Source organism: Gigantopelta aegis, chromosome 14 (genome assembly GCF_016097555.1).
Source record: "Gigantopelta aegis isolate Gae_Host chromosome 14, Gae_host_genome, whole genome shotgun sequence".
Classification (NCBI taxonomy): Eukaryota; Metazoa; Mollusca; class Gastropoda; order Neomphalida; family Peltospiridae; genus Gigantopelta; species Gigantopelta aegis.
Window position 1 is genome coordinate 33384935 of NC_054712.1, and position 16335 is coordinate 33401269.

Here is a 16335-nt window from a genome sequence, read left to right on the forward strand (position 1 = left end):
TTGAATAGTTGTACTTGATACAATAATCATGGGAAACTACTGGAAATGATCGTTATCATGTAACCCAAAGGCCTGATATTAAAGCAGAAATCATGCATCACACTAAGATAAAAACAGAACTTTTCCAGACATTTAATTGCAGTGATTATCTTTTAATGAAGTGCTTAAAGAATACACGAAACAATAAAAAAGGAAAAAAAAAGAAGAAAAAAAAGAGGTGCAAAAATAAGAAAATGTGCTCCTTTAGGCGGTAAATCAAATGTTTTAAGTAGCAATGCACTTCAACCCATTTTATCTATGATTATATGGTATCACACCAGGGTTTCTGCCACAATGTTTGAAGGGTAAAATTACGTACCCTAAAGTCTTGGAAACTAATGAATACAATTCAATTTTTTTTAGATACCGTATAACCGGAAATTTTCGTGGTCTTAATTTTTCGTGGTTTGGGGTATAAAAACATTTCAAGGTTTTTTTATTTTCGTCGTTTGCCAAATCTAAATTGAAAGTGATTTTATTTTCGAGTTTTAGCAAGTCTAGTTGCAAGAATACTTGTTATTGTTGATTAAAGTTTCACCTCGGCTGCCAGTTGTGTGATACCACCAACGTGTAATGTTAAACAATAGAACACACAGCTGTAGCCTATTTGGCCACTGTGATACCCTGGTATGCTATTTGCAAGACGTACAACTGATCACAGTCTTTGATTTTGTGTAAAGCAATTACTATGTATGTGTGAACAACCCACTTAAGGACGCCATGAAGTCAGAGTTCATGCAAGGTGGATTATGAAAGTTATGGCAGAATTGAAAACATCCTGTCTTTCTGTCTGTCTTTCCAGCTGTTCATCTTCTCTCTCACATAGAGTTTTGTGGAATTTTTTTTTTTTCCACAATGCATTGAAATGTTGAGCTGAAATTTTGTGTATAGCTCCTGTTATACAGACCAAGTTTGACTTTCATGACAATTTACTCATTTTGGACAGAGTTTTCCAGAAATTTAGTTTTTTTTTGCAATATCTGAAGATATTTTGTATATAGCTTTATCATGTTTTCTTACAGAGCAAGTTTAATTTTTCATGGCAATTTAATCCTTTTCAACAGAGATATGGTTCTGGACTTAGGAGATAACAAAATGTGTTTTCCAGACTTTATTTTGCAATGCCTGAAGATACTGAGGTGAAATTTTGTGTATAGCTTTATTATGTTTTGTCATAGATCAAATTTAACTTCCATGGCAATTTACTTTTTTTTTTCTTTTTTTTTTTACAGAGTTATGGCCCTTGAATTTAGGAGATACAAACATTTGTTGGGTCTGGTAGGGGACATGTATTGCTTGAGCAGTACTCTTAGAATGCTTGTTTTAGTTACACAAGCATGTTTACCGTTATGTGGTGTGATGTTGCTTGATGTGTCATAAATTTAATTATGTTCAGACATGATGGCATGCTGCACATTGCTATTAGTATAACATGAAAGTGTTTAGTCTGTGATGTCATTCTAACACAGACATGCACAGATTAAGAATTAAATGTGATAATTTTTTATGTTCATGAAAAACATGAAAGTGTTTAGTCTGTGATGTCATTCTAACACAGACATGCACAGATTAAGAATTAAATGTGATAATTTTTTATGTTCATGAAAAACATGAAAGTGTTTAGTCTGTGATGTCATTCTAACACAGACATAAACAGATTAAGAATTAAATGTGATAATTTTTTATGTTCATGAAAACATGAAAGTGTTTAGTCTGTGATGTCATTCTAACACAGACATGCACAGATTAAGAATTAAATGTGATAATTTTTTATGTTCATGAAAGTATAACATGAAAAGGTTTAGTCTGTGATGTCGTCGTCGTCTTCTTCTTTTCGTTCCTTCTTGTAATGATACCACAGGGAGATGTTTGCAGCCAGGATGAATCGCACAGTGACACGGAGGGATTCCTGGTCTCTATAAAGTTTTTCTTCTGTGTTTTTCGGTGATGGCCAGTAAGCATCTCTGAGTTGGCTGTGTTGTTGGCAGTATGTGATGTCATTCCAACACAGACATGAAAAGGTTAAGAATTAAATGTGATAAATTTTTTTTATGAAGTATAAACGGCGATTGTGTTACATGTTAAAACTGAGTTAAATGCTCTCTCATATATCTGGTCACTGACTCCGTGGAAGCCAAGGTAAAGGTAGCTCTAGAATGGACCTAGACTTGTAATTTGTCTTATTTACTTAGATAGTGCTAATAAGACATGTTGATTGGACTAAAAGACTCTTCACCCATTTTGATGACTTGTTAATTTGGTTTATTTCAGCACACAGCGCAGTCAATGCTAAGCCAGCGCCTAATGCTCCTCAGGCCATCATTATTGAGGTACTGGTATTGAGACTCTTTTTGTGTGTGTGTGTGTGTGTGTTTGTGTGTGTGTGTGTCTTTGTGTGTGTGTGTGTGTGTGTGTGTTTTATTTCTTGATTTATGGGAGTATATTTCTTATAAACAGTATAAAACAAAAATATTTTCTATTTGTGATTACAAACTGAATCCCTTCCTCTTTCTCTCTTTCTTTCACCCTCCCTCCCATCATCTCTCTCTATCTCTGTCTGCCTGTCTCTCTCTCTCTGTGTGTGTCTCTCTCTCCTCTTCTCTCCTCTCGTCTCCTCTCCTCTCTCTGTCTCTCTCCTCTCTCTCTCTGTCTCCCTCCCTCCCTCCCTCCCTCCCTCCTCTCTCTCTCTCTCTCTCTCTCTCTCTCTCTCTCTCTCTCTCTCTCTCTCTCTCTCTCTCTCCCCCCCCCTCTCTCTCTCTCTCTCTCTCTCTCCTCTCTCTCTCTCTCTCTCTCTCTCTCTCTCTATCTCTATCTCTATCTCTATCTCTATCTCTCTCTCTCAACCACATGTAAAAATAACTGGACACCATGGTTTAAACTGTGCCATATTGGTTGAAAGCAAATTACAATGGCTACAAACTCACGGCCGTCCCTTTAAGAACCTACTTTTTCTGATTTGTTACCTACGTGTTTGATTCATATCAGCTGATCATCAGCACTATATAAAAAGTAATTAAATCCCCACGATTACTGTATTTTTTTTATTAGGATATTATACTGATATTATTTCAGTTAATTTCCTCGCTTTATTATATATTATGTATGTGTCCCTGTTCCACCAAGAGGCCACCTCGTACATGAAACCAATCAGTAATCTTTGTGAACCGTTATTAATTAATATTTCACATCTCTCCTTCACGTGACATTTCTCTCAGCGCCATTTTATTACAAACTAGTTATTTAGGGTGTAACAACATTGTGTAACGCCGGTGTGGAAGTGAGTTATTTTGACATTATTTTTGCTTGATTTTGCCCGATAATTCTATTTTCTCTGTATCATTGGCCTGAGCTGAATCAATTTCCATTCCGCCAGCCGCGTACTCGGTTCTGTTAAAGGGCCGGAAGGATCAATCTCTTGCAGTGGAGGAACTGTGCCAGACACTAGTTTGTGCTCCAATGGGAAAGGAAAGGAAAAGAATGTTTATTTAATGACACCTCTGCACATTTTAAATTAACGCTGTCTGGTGTTCTAAGATGGTTATTCCGACACTTGGTCAAGTGTGTAAGGAAAGAAAAATGAATGAATGAATGAATGTTTGAAGACACCTCAGGACATTTAATCTAGTGCTACTTGGTGCTTCGCATAATTAGTTTGACGAGAGAGAGAAAGAGAGAGGGAGTGTGTTTGAGTGAGATAGTGAGAGAGAGAGAGGGAGGGAGGGAGAGAAAGAGGGAGGGAGAGATAGAGACAGAGACTAGGGGAGGGGGAGAGACTGGGGGAGGGAGAGAGAGAGATAGAGAGACTGGAGAGGGAGGGAGAGAGAGAGAAAGTGAGAGAGATTGTGATTGAGAGTGATTGAGTGAGAGAAGTCCTGGAGAGAGATGGACAGAGAGTGATTGATAGAGAGTGGGGAAGAATGAGTGTTAGAGAGAGAGTGGGGAAGAAAGAGAGACAGAAAGAAAGAGAGAAGAGAGAAAGAAGGAAGAATCCTATTACCACCACATACGGTGCTGCTATTGCTAGTGGTCTTTTATATATAATTTCCCATAAACAGGACAGTCTGTATTATGACATTTGATGTTACTGTCATGGGGCACAGCTTAGGATAGGGGAGAAAATATTCGTAAGTTGATTGATTCTGCAATTCATGGCACCGCAGTTTTGACTCCTAGTACCATATATTAAAGGCTGTGGCATGTGCTACCCTGTCCTTAAAAATTTAGCTCTTCTCTCAAGATAATACAGGGCTAGCTCTGGGTGATCAGAAAATTTTGCCAAATTATCTAAAAAAAAAAGCAAAACCTAGAGCTATTTTCCAACAAAATATCAATTATTACACAAATTGTTTTCGCCAAATTAAAATAAAATTCGCCATTTGTTCCTAAAATTAACAATTGGCAAATTTGGCGAGTGGCAGAGCTAGCCCATATAATAACAGAATTATTGAATGTTTGACATCTGAAGACCGATAAGTAATTAATCAGTGTAAATATAATTATTGTATCATTAAACCAAACAAACTTAGTCACTGTTTTTGATTTTGAATAAATATGCATGCTCTCGTCTGTTAACATTATGGCCATAACAGTTTTTGATGATACATTCAGTTAACACCAATCGATTTTAGTCTGGATTACTTGAAGTTGAATACCCATTGCTCTACATGTAACATGTTTGTTGTCTGTAATGTCGAGACACTTGTAGGAACAGTGGTAAAGCGCTTTAGGATCGATCCCCATCGGTGGCCCCATTGGGCTATTTTCTCATTCCAGCCAATGCACCACAGCTGGTGTAACAAAGGCTGTGGTATGTACTATCCTGTCTGTGGGATGGTGCATATAAAAGATCCCTTGGTGCTAATGGAAAAGAGTAGTGCATGAAGTGGCGACAGCGAGTTTCCTATCTCTCTCTCTCTATATATATATATATCTGTGTGGTCCTTAAAAATGTGTTGAGTGCGTAATTAAATAAAATATTTTCTTCCTTCCTTATAGAAACAGTGACATTATAACCATTATACCGTCCTCGGTGGCGTCGTGGTTAGCCATCGGTCTACAGTCTGGTAGGTACTGGGTTCGGATCCCAGTTGAGGCATGGGGTTTTTAATCCAGATACCGACTCCAAACCCTGAGTGAGTGCTCCGCAAGGCTCAATGGGTAGGTGTAAACCACTTGCACCGACCAGTGATCCATAACTGGTTCAACATTGGCCATGGTTTGAGCTATCCTGCCTGTGGGAAGCGCAAATAAAAGATCCCTTGCTGCCTGTTGTAAAAGAGTAGCCTATGTGGCGACTGCAGGTTTCCTCTCAAAATCTGTGTGGTCCTTAACCATATGTCTGATGCCATATAACCGTAAATAAAATGTGTTGAGTGCGTCGTTAAGTAAAACATTTCTTTCCTTCTTTATAACCATTATCTCACATTAGATGTGTAAAATGTGGTATGTCAGGGCTCGCCCTGGATCAAAAATACCTGTAGCCAAAATATTAGCCAAATGGAATTTTATTAGCCATATTGAAAATGCTTTAACCAAAATTGTTTTACCTAGTACTGTATAGAGTATTTATATATGAATATGAAAATGCATCTTTTTCAGCTAATTGTATACAAATTGGAATAAATTTGAATAACAAAACCGTATTACCTGATCAAAATCAAAGACAGCAATGGGGGTAGGGGCAGTGATGCATTATCTTCAGGAGTTGGAAGCCAGTACTCCATACACCCACCCCAACTTCTAAGGCCTATGACATTAAATTAACAAACATACACAAATATGGGGTTGGGTGGATGTTTTATGGAGGGTGTTGTTTTTTCTTTCTTCCTGTTTTTTCCCCAAATAAAAATTTGAGAGCTTTTTTTTTCGTTTTAATATAGAGCTCATTATTTCTTGAAATAGCTATCTTTATGTTAGTTTGAATTGCTTTCTTTTTCTTTTCTTTTTCATTATTTTTTTTAAGTAACCCATCAATTCCCCACCCCCAACAATTTCATAATTTGCACCATGTTGTTGTTGTTGATTTCAGCATCGTGTTAAATGCTTGTGATTTCTGCTTGTAAAATACCTAGGCAAAGAATGCTGACTTCACAGTATATTCCATTTATAAAAAAAAATAAAAAACACCCAAACAAAACAACTTAATAAAATTAAATTTACAGTCTTTTTAAAATCCAGCTAACTTATTAAATTTCACCTCACATTCTTACAAATCTACATCTAACAAATATGATTATTGTAAACTAATTTTATTCAGTTTACGTTTAACTGCAATTTATATAAATACTGCATGTTCATTTCCTGCGATCGCGATCGCGATCTGGTGCGAACTCTCGACCATGGGTACGAAATTAACAAAGACAAATAAATAACCGAAACTGCAGTTAGGTATTCATTGATGCGAACAACTATTGTTTTTCTACAAATTTATATCAAGATTTACTCCTGTGTAATTGTATTGTTTAATGTCCACAACGATGTCTCTTGACACATGGGTGTCAACTGACTCTGAAGCATGACGTATATTCCTGCCGAGAGCTGTTCTCAGTTCAGCCAACAAACGTTCTTCCTAACGTTTGCAAACTATTTGATTGGTGTCCGTCATGTCCATTTGGTTTAACGTGAAGCACACAAACCAGTTTAGCGAACATTTTGTTTTCGCTCGGTCTGACTGAACTCAGCCCTTTGGATAGCCTACATGTCTTTCGGCCCTGAACTGGCATGTGTATTCAAATTGACACGCATTGTCGGTCTGTTTTTATTACTTTGGTTCATAGACTTTACACAGTTAAAATAACAAGTTACAGACTTTGCATGAATTCATACATGTTGAATGCATGCCGTTAAAATTAATAACCATGATTATTAAAATAAGCAAACTTCATTAAGCCTACGTTGTATTCAGTGTTCGAGATTAACGGTATCCCGATATCCCGGGGATACCAGAATTTAATTTTGGATACCAGACTTCAAGAACCCAGTATCCCACTGGGATGCCATATAATACTAAATTCTCAGGTGGGATACCAGATTTTGAAATGTTAGTATCCATTTGGGATACTGGCGGAGAAATTTAATCTCGAACACTGGTATTCTCTGTTTCTCATTACCGGTCGCGAGACCACTATTATGCTAATTGAATATTTGATATTATTATTATGTTTGAGATGTCGGATAGATTATGTAACAGTTTGTTCACATCAAAAGATAGAAAATGACTTAGCAAAGATTTTAGCCACTTGCAAATTTTATTAGCCATTTTTTGTAAAAATTAGCCAATGGCTAATTTGGCTACCAATAGCACGAGCCCTGGTATGTGCTATCCTGTTTATGGGATGGTGCATATAAAAGATCCCTTGCTACTGATAAAAAAAAATGTAGCAGGTTTCCTCTCTAAGACTGTTAGAATTACCAAATGTTTGACAAGCAATAGTAGATAATTAATAAATCAATGTGTTCTAGTGGTGTCGTTAAACAAAAAAAAAAGTTTTTACTTCATTAAATTTGCTTGCTTTTAAAAAAGTACAAATTGCTAAACTTTTTTTGTGTTAATGTATTTTATATTGCAGATCACACTGTCTTGTGTATTTGAACAATCAATATAATTAGGTTAAGTAATTTAGCTCGCCATATAGCTTATTACGCCTAAAAAAATGTGTGTTTCTATTTTGATCCTTTTTCCTTTCTTAAATTAAATCAAACTGAGAAACTAATCGGTCGAGGTGTTCTGAATCTAGTATGCTGATTGCCAAAAAATCCCTGATTTTTTTTTCTTTTGCACCAAAACATTTCAGGGTCATTACATAAAATTAGAGTAGGTGGGGAAACCGAAAACTAACACATTTTTTTCTTACGATTTACCTTTTCTGCAACATTAGTGTTTAAAGAAACCATCCTGCTTTTGCCGCTGTTGTCATGTGTTTTCAACACATTGAGTCCTTGTCTTGAATAACATCACATATTAAATATGTTTTCTTGTTTAGAATATCAAGTCTGTATATATATTCCAATGATGTTTCTAGTCATCCTAAGGTTTATAGTAGCTTAAACAAAATCTGCCCACATTTCAAAAAATGTGTAAGAAAAATAATATACATTTTTAGGAAATGAATTAAGTTTGAGCTACTAAATGTTTTTTTTTATAATACTTCAGCACATTTAAGATTAGGAATTAGAAACACAAACATCTAATTCTAAACAAGGAAATATATTTCATAAGTAATTTTGTTTATAAAAAAGCCTTTGTTAATATAAGATTTCTTGCAAAAATGTCAACAATCCCAGGACAGATCCTTTAATATATTGTGGGTTTTTTTGTTGCTTTTGATGAAAAGTTTGTTTTGTTTAATGACACCACTAGAGTACATTGATTTATTACATCGTCTATTGGATGTTAACCATATAGTAATTTTGACACAGTCACAGAGAGGAAACCTGCTACATTTTTCCATTAGTAGCAAGGGATCTGTTATATGCACCATCCCACACACAGAATAACACATACCAGTTGTGGTGCACTGGCTGGAACTAGAAATAGCTCAATGGGTCCACCGACGAGGATTGATCCCAAACCGATCAGGATCAATCCCAAACTGGCCATGCATGAAGTGAGCACTTTACCACTTGGTTATGTGCTTTTGATGAAGTCAAAGGGACGGGATTTAGCTCAGTCAGTTGAGTGCTCGCTTGAGGTGCTTGCGTCGCAGGATCGAACCACCTTGGTGAATTGAGCTAACTGCTTTTTTTCTTCTCATTCCAACCAATGCACCACAACTGGTCAAAGATCGTGGTATGTGCTTTCCTGTCTGTGGGCAAGTGTACACAACAGATCCGTTGCTGCATTAGGAAAAATGTTGCAGGTTTCCTCTAATGACTACAAGTCAGAATTACCAAATGTGGGATATCCAGTAGCCGATGATTAATTAATCCATGTGCTCTAGTGGTGTTGTTAAACAAAACAAACTTTGATGAATTCAAAAGACAAGATATATGTATTGCTCTTCTGACAGCAGTAATATTTGCATTTAACCTCAATGTTAAGTTAAACTACAAGACCTAGATCATTAAAACTTGGTGTGTAGTTGCATGTTTGATCCTTCAATATCAGTGTAGCCAGTGCACCACCGACTGGTACAACAAAGGCTGTGGTATGTGCTATCCTGTCTGTGGGATGGTGCATATAAAAGATCCCTTGCTGCGAATCGAAAAGAGTAGCCCATGAAGTGGCGACAGCGGGTTTCTTCTCTAATATCTGTGTGGTCCTTAACCATATGTCTGACACTATATAACCGTAAAAAAAATGTGTTGAGTGCGTCATTAAATAAAACATTTTTTTCTTTCATTATTGGTGTTTGTGTAAAAAATAAAACATAAAATTGAAGAATTTAAAAAAATAAATAAATTTAATTCATTAATTTTTTTATTGTTAGCATTTTTAGAAGAACAACTAAGTTAATAATAAATTTGACATCTTTATTGACAGAATTGGTTTATGGTTTGTGAGACATATAATTCTGCATAATTTTAGTTTCACAGTATTTCATGCGAACTGTCATTCTATATTCGTGTGTCGGTTACATAAATTTAACTTCATGCTCATTGCCAATCTGTTATATTGTGAATTGTTACTAATTTTTAAACTACTGTATCACTTAGTGTCCAAAAAACTGTTACAGATTGCGCTTTTTTCTCATTCCAACCAGTGTACCACAACTGATCAAAAGCCATGGTATGTGCTTTCCTGTCTGTGGGAAAGTGTATATAAGAGATCCCTTGTCAGTGATTGATAAATCAATGTGCTTTAGATATGTCGTTAAACAAAACAAACTAACAAACCTTATCTCTCTAAGGCTATACATGTATGTCAAAATTACCAAATGTTTGACATCCAGTAGGCATTAAAGATTGATAAATCAATGTGCTCTGGTGGTGTCGTTAAACAAAAACAAACTTTAACTTTATTGACAGAATTGGTTTATGGTAGGCAAGACGTCACATGTAATTCTGCATTCTTCTTTTTTGTACAGGCTGGTAGGTACTGGGTTCGGATCCCAGTCGAGGCATGGGATTTTAAATCCAGATACCGACTCCAAACCCTGAGTGAGTGCTCCACAAGGCTCAATGGGTAGGTGTAAACCACTTGCACCAACCAGTGATCCATAACTGGTTCAACAAATGCCATGGTTTGTGCTATCCTGCCTGTGGGAAGCGCAAATAAAAGATCCCTTGCTGCTAATCGGAAAGAGTAGCCCATGTAGTGGTGACAGTGGGTTTCCTCTCAAAATCTGTGTGGTCCTTAACCATATGTCTGACGCCATATAACCGTAAATAAAATGTGTTGAATGCGTCGTTAAATAAACATTTCTTTCTTTCTTTTTTTCTTCTTTTTTGTTCCATAAAGTTTTACATTTAGCTGCAGTGTCTTTGAGACTTTTAAAAGTGCTGCTGTAGGTCAACGAATCGTGTGTCCTATCTGTACTTGAGGATATTCATCCCTCTGTGCCAGCAACGAATCGTGTGTCCTATCTGTACTTGAGGATATTCATCCCTCTGTGCCAGCAACGAATCGTGTGTGTCCTATCTGTACTTGAGGATATTCATCCCTCTGTGCGTGTTGCTGATGCAGCATGAACTACATTTCGTCCAGTCATATTGACTTATTTCTGTGGTCGTTTGTCAAATAATACGGCTTCACAGCGTAACTAGATAATTGATGTTTACAGAGACATAATGAACACGTCTGGCTGTAATTCAGGGTCATACATGTACATGGTTGAGGTGTATTCTGGGTTGTTTTTTTTTTTACAGTAAAACATTAATTGTAATTGTTTAATTCTCACGGCATTAATGTGATGAAGGCGTGACATTTACCTCAATTAGTAGAACATTCACCTGAGGTGTATGAGTACCGTAGGGTTGAGCCACCTTAGTGAGCACATTTTTTTCGGGTCAGATTCCAACCAAAGCCTTACGACTGATGTATCAAGGTCATGGTATGTGCTGTCCTGTCTTGGGAAAGTGTATTTTTCTCAAATCCCAACCAAAGACTTATGAGTGGTGTATGTGTTGTCCTGTCTGTGGGAAAGAGTATATAACCGATCCCTTGGACATATGTAGCAGGTTTCGTCTGATGACCAGTTGTTAACGGAGCTCTGTTGGGTCCAAGTTCGAGGCAAGACTGTTCAATGTAATTATAAAGGACTTTAAAATTTGAAAAAAAGGTTTCTACCTTTTTTTGTTACATGTGGGAGTGAGCAGCAGCATAGCTACACTGGCAAACGCTAAAGCCAGTAGAGGTCAAATGTCATCCAATCAGTGACAACGTTATTAATTGTTTTGTCTAAACATGTGCCAGCTCAAGCTGTCAAACACTTCAACGATGTTATCTTTTATTAATTTTCAGGACACAATACTGAATACTCCTACTTTTTATATATATATTGGAGTTAAAATTCATAACTTTTATTCTTTTTTAAAAATATTATTTATTCCATTATGTAAAATATATACAATTTGGGGTTTTTCACTGATGTGATTGTGAGCAGCATTTTTTTCTTTCATGTTTTGATGTTTATCGTTTTGCATCATGATACAAGTAAAAATATACAAACGTCACTATGATTTTTATAAAACGTTATTTGGCAAATATCTCCTTTTAAATGATTTTATTGAAAACAAATTATTCTTCCCCTTCCTTCTCTTCCCCCCCAGTAAGTGATGACATTGTGTGGGACCAATTGACAATTTAATTTTTTCCCACCACTGATATATGCATATGTATGATAATAAAACAGGACTTCTAGATTGTTAGCTCCACTATCATGGCTACTGATATTCAGTGTTGGGCTAGTAAATAACTACATGTACTATCAACTTGCCCGATTGCTAGTGAAAAAAAAGAAGACAAATGAATATCCTGACCCCACCCCCACCCCACCCCTCAAATCTAAGGTTTTTAAAGTTCTATCTCCTCCTTTAGGTGACACATCCAATTATTCCTGATAGTAAAATGGTATTTACTTAAAGTAGGGCTAATGAATTTTATAATCATGGCTATTATATTTATTAAATCACTGATCCATGTCATGTCATAGGGTTTTACGTGCACATTCAGAACAAGCTGTTGTAGCGCACGCCTGTCCTCCGTCCATGACAGGAAAGGTTGGGGGGGGGGGGGAGGGGAGAGGAGTGACCGCCTGCACTGGCAGGTGCAAGTGAGCACCAGCAGCCCGATCAAATCGGTAGCAGGCGGGTGGGGGTGGTGGTGGTGGTGCTGTGGAATTTGAATGGAGCCGTTAAATGCCAAAGAGAAAAGGGGGCGCAATTTTGATTGAGGGAATTTGGTGCAATTTTGAATGGTCGTTTGAAAGTTAAATGGCCGAGCTAATATAGGTTTTGATGTTAGTGAATCGAGAGTAGCTCGTTATCACTGATCCTATGGCTGGTGGATTTATATAGCAAATCTAGAAGTTCTGTAAAACATTGAAAAGTTGTTTTTATGAATTTCTTTTTTCTCTTTTTAGCCATCCAGGGAGTTGGCTGAACAGGTAAGGTGGTATATTATATTTGTTTAACTCGATATATTAATAATATGCCACATCACTGGTCTGTATCTTCTGTGTCGGGGCTTAAGATTGCACCAAAGTCACGGCAATTTAAATGTTGTGCCCAAAACATGTATATTCAAAATAATCACACATTAAGCATACACATGCTGATCTCAAAATATTTCACCTCAAAAACACTGAAATATTAAATGCGCAGACCCTAGTTTCAACTTGTAAAAATGGACACTAAGTTTAGTTAATCTACAAACCTGTAACACATTTGGATAAAGTTACAACAGTGAAAGTTGAGTCTGTGATGTTAAAACCGGCAAATATCCTTAAAAATAGACTAGAACTCGAATCAATAACCGCTACTTCTCAGATGCATGTGCCTTTTTAAAAATATGGAAAATACATTTTGTGGTATTAGAAACAACAGGATGACCAGAAACACTTTGGTTCTACCCCCCCGGAAATGGATAATCTAAACAATAAAATATAAGTAATGTTTGATTTCAGTGATCATAAACAGCTTTAATAGTGAAAAATATGCCGTGGTGTTTTAGTGACTGCCGTTTGTAAAATCTTCAGGAGCTAAAAAAAGCTCCCCTGAAATGTTTTTGCGAGAAATTATCATACCTTAATTGTTAACATGTAAATGTCACCAAACTGATAATAATATTCAACGATAACATTAATATCTGTTCATGTTTCAGTGACAGTTTCACTGTCATTTATAATTTCAGCGCCGTATCAAAAGTTTTTGCGATAATCCAAAATGGCCGTCGTAAACACGGGTCAGTATGTAAATTTTAAAAACAAAATTCGGCTAGTAGAATTAATAACCATACCTCAATATTTGGTTAAGTGTCCCTTGTTACGAAATGCAAGCCATAATGCGACGTGGAAGTGAAAATATAAACTTTGAATGTATTCCACATTCAAATTTTCCCATATGTCAAGAACTGCAGCGAACTCTGCAGACGTTTTTATGGTTAGGGACTTGTTTTGCAGTATTTTTTTCATTCTTAACCAAATATTTTCTATTATGTTCAAGTCTGGTGACTGAGCAGGCCATGTCATACCACGAATATTATTTTCACGTTTATATGCCTCGATTAATCGAGCTCTATGACAAGGTGCATTGTCATCCTGAAAACGATATGGTTTATCGATAAAATGTTGTGCTAAAACAGGCCAGAGATGATTGTCGAGTATTTCACGATACTTTTCAGCATTAATGTTTTCATTAATCTTACATAAAGTTCCGACACCATGCCATGTAATGCAACCCCAGATCATAATCGACACCCTTCGTTGGCTTGGAACAGACATGCATTCGAGACAGTATGCTTCATGTGCAGCTCGCCAAACAAAAACACGGTGGTTTTTGCCAATTACTATCTGAGATTCATCACTAAATATCACTTGACTCCACTGGTTATTAACATTCCACCATCTCCTGTCCAGGCACCACGACAGTCGCTTTTTTTTTTTGTTCACTTCACGGATACTCATTTTTTTTGGAATAAAATCAGCAGTTATATCTCTAAGAACTTTCCCGCGATTTGTTTTGACACTCCGAAGTAAACATAATTTTCCTCTAATTGTGATCTTTTGTGGTCGACCAGTTCTTTTGGCATTCTCAACACTTCCGCTTATACAATATTTTTTCCACACTGATCGAATGGTAGACTCGGGCACTGTGAATAATTTGACAATTTCTGAGTTTCTGTGGCCATGCGATTTTAAGTCAACAATCAGTTGTTTTTTCTTGGTAGTGAGATCTGTGGATTTGCGACCTATTTTGCAAAACACCGTCTGCTTCAAGATCAAAGGAGCAGACGACTAATTCATGATGTCACCAGTGTAGCTACGTAAAAAATATATAAATAGAGATTGTATCAAAAGGCTTGGTTTTACGTAACTTGGGGAAAAACATGCATTTTGCGGAAGGTAGAAAAGCACTTCCGTGTTACTGATGTCATTTTCGCGAACACTTTTGATACGGCGCTGTATACTAACCATCCTTTCTTTTCAGGCGTAAGTGTACTCGAAAAATTCGGGAAACGCTAATTTCCGCCCCCCCCCCCCCCCCCCCCCCCCGACAACACACGAACATTTTGAAAGTAAAACTTTAAAAACTGATAATTAAATATAACAAGGAGTTACTAATAAGTAAACAAGTAAATAAACATAAATTAACAATGCAGCATTAACAATGGGTGAAAATCATGCAATTGAATCATAACTTGCAAGTTATTAATTAAGAAATCCCTACAAGGAAGAGGGAGGGGCAGTTGTAGGTCCTTCCTGACCAACAGGGGGTGCTGATGACTTGGGTCCATATATAAGAAAATGCCTCTAATGGAACAAAGTATGTGTGCCAAGTTTCATGCTATTAACCAAAAGTGCGTAATTGTTTTGTTAGCTGCTCTGCTAAAAGGGATGGGGGACATTTGTAGATCCTTCCTGCACACCAGGGGGTGCTCCTGACTTGGGGCCATATCTGAAAATGTTTGTAATGGGTCAAGGTATCTGTATGCCAAGTTCCATGCTTTTAACCAAAAGTGCACAATTCAGTAAATAATTGGGTATCTGCCACACTAATATAGCATATTTAAGATACAAAATGGTGAATGTTAATGTTTTGTATTTTATTACATATCTATTCAATCTTACTATAGTGATAAAGACATGTTGAAAACTTGTGATAAATTTATTTTGTATTGCACATACGTGTGATGTGAACAAGCACTTTTAAATGGGGAATTCCCTTTTTATTTTTACTACAGTTAGCTCCTTTTATTTACTGATTTACTATTTATATGATTTATAAATGATGTCACATCATATTTGAAACATTACACAAGGCTGCCGCAGAGCATGATTCTGAACGTTAAGCAAATCCATGAAAGGAGTTTTGATCATACACTGTAGCTTTAACAAAGTGTTGTTATGACGTTAAATTAAAAACCGTTTTTGTAAAATATAAACGAAGGTATGTAATAAATACAGAACTTCACATACGCTGTTTTCGCTTCCTATTTACTGCCATTGGTAAGATCTTTCTGATTAACCGAGTCATTTTAACAACTTAAAATACATATTAAATTAGTATTAAATACATATTTTCTTGTTTAGAATCCCAGTATCTATATTTTCATTGTGTTTCTGATCATCCTAATAACTATTGTAGCTCAACTGTTCATATTTTCTAATACATATTTATTTGTACATAGCAAATTATTAAGAGGTGAAATCCTGTTTGGATTACTACAAATATTACAATGACCAGAGACACCTTGTGTACGCAGACACTAAAATTCTAAAAAAAAAAAAAAAAAAAAAAAAAAAAGAAGAAGATATATATATATAAGAGAATTCATCACAAGTGTTTTTTAATATGAAAAATATTAACCGAGTCTATGTTAATTGGTATTTGTCGAGGCTCTATCCGAGACAAATACGAATTAACTAGACAAGGTTGATATTTTGCATATTAAAAAACACTAGTAGTGAATTCTATTTATCCAATGTCACTTCAAAAATTTTAATTTGATCTTTAGTAAATCAAAGTTCTGAAGTTGCCTCACCGTCATTGTGATTAGCACAAAATTTAATATAGTTTGATGTCACACACTTCAACTAAATCTCATCAAAACGTTACGCTCGGGTATACATATCTTGTTTGCTGTAAACAAATGACCCATTGACAGCAAAACATTATTAGTAAATATCAAATGGGTTT

At 36.2% G+C, this 16335-nt stretch overlaps 1 protein-coding gene across 1 annotated transcript in view; it reads left to right on the plus strand.

Annotated features, from left to right (window-relative positions):
- The window catches only part of LOC121387992 (ATP-dependent RNA helicase DDX1-like), a 461008-nt gene that overhangs the window by 52896 nt on the left and 391777 nt on the right, over positions 1–16335 (plus strand). The window contains exons 13-14 of the mRNA XM_041519183.1: positions 2311–2369; positions 12561–12584. Coding sequence (XP_041375117.1) covers positions 2311–2369; positions 12561–12584 — 83 coding nt within the window. The remainder of the gene's footprint in view (positions 1–2310; positions 2370–12560; positions 12585–16335) is intronic.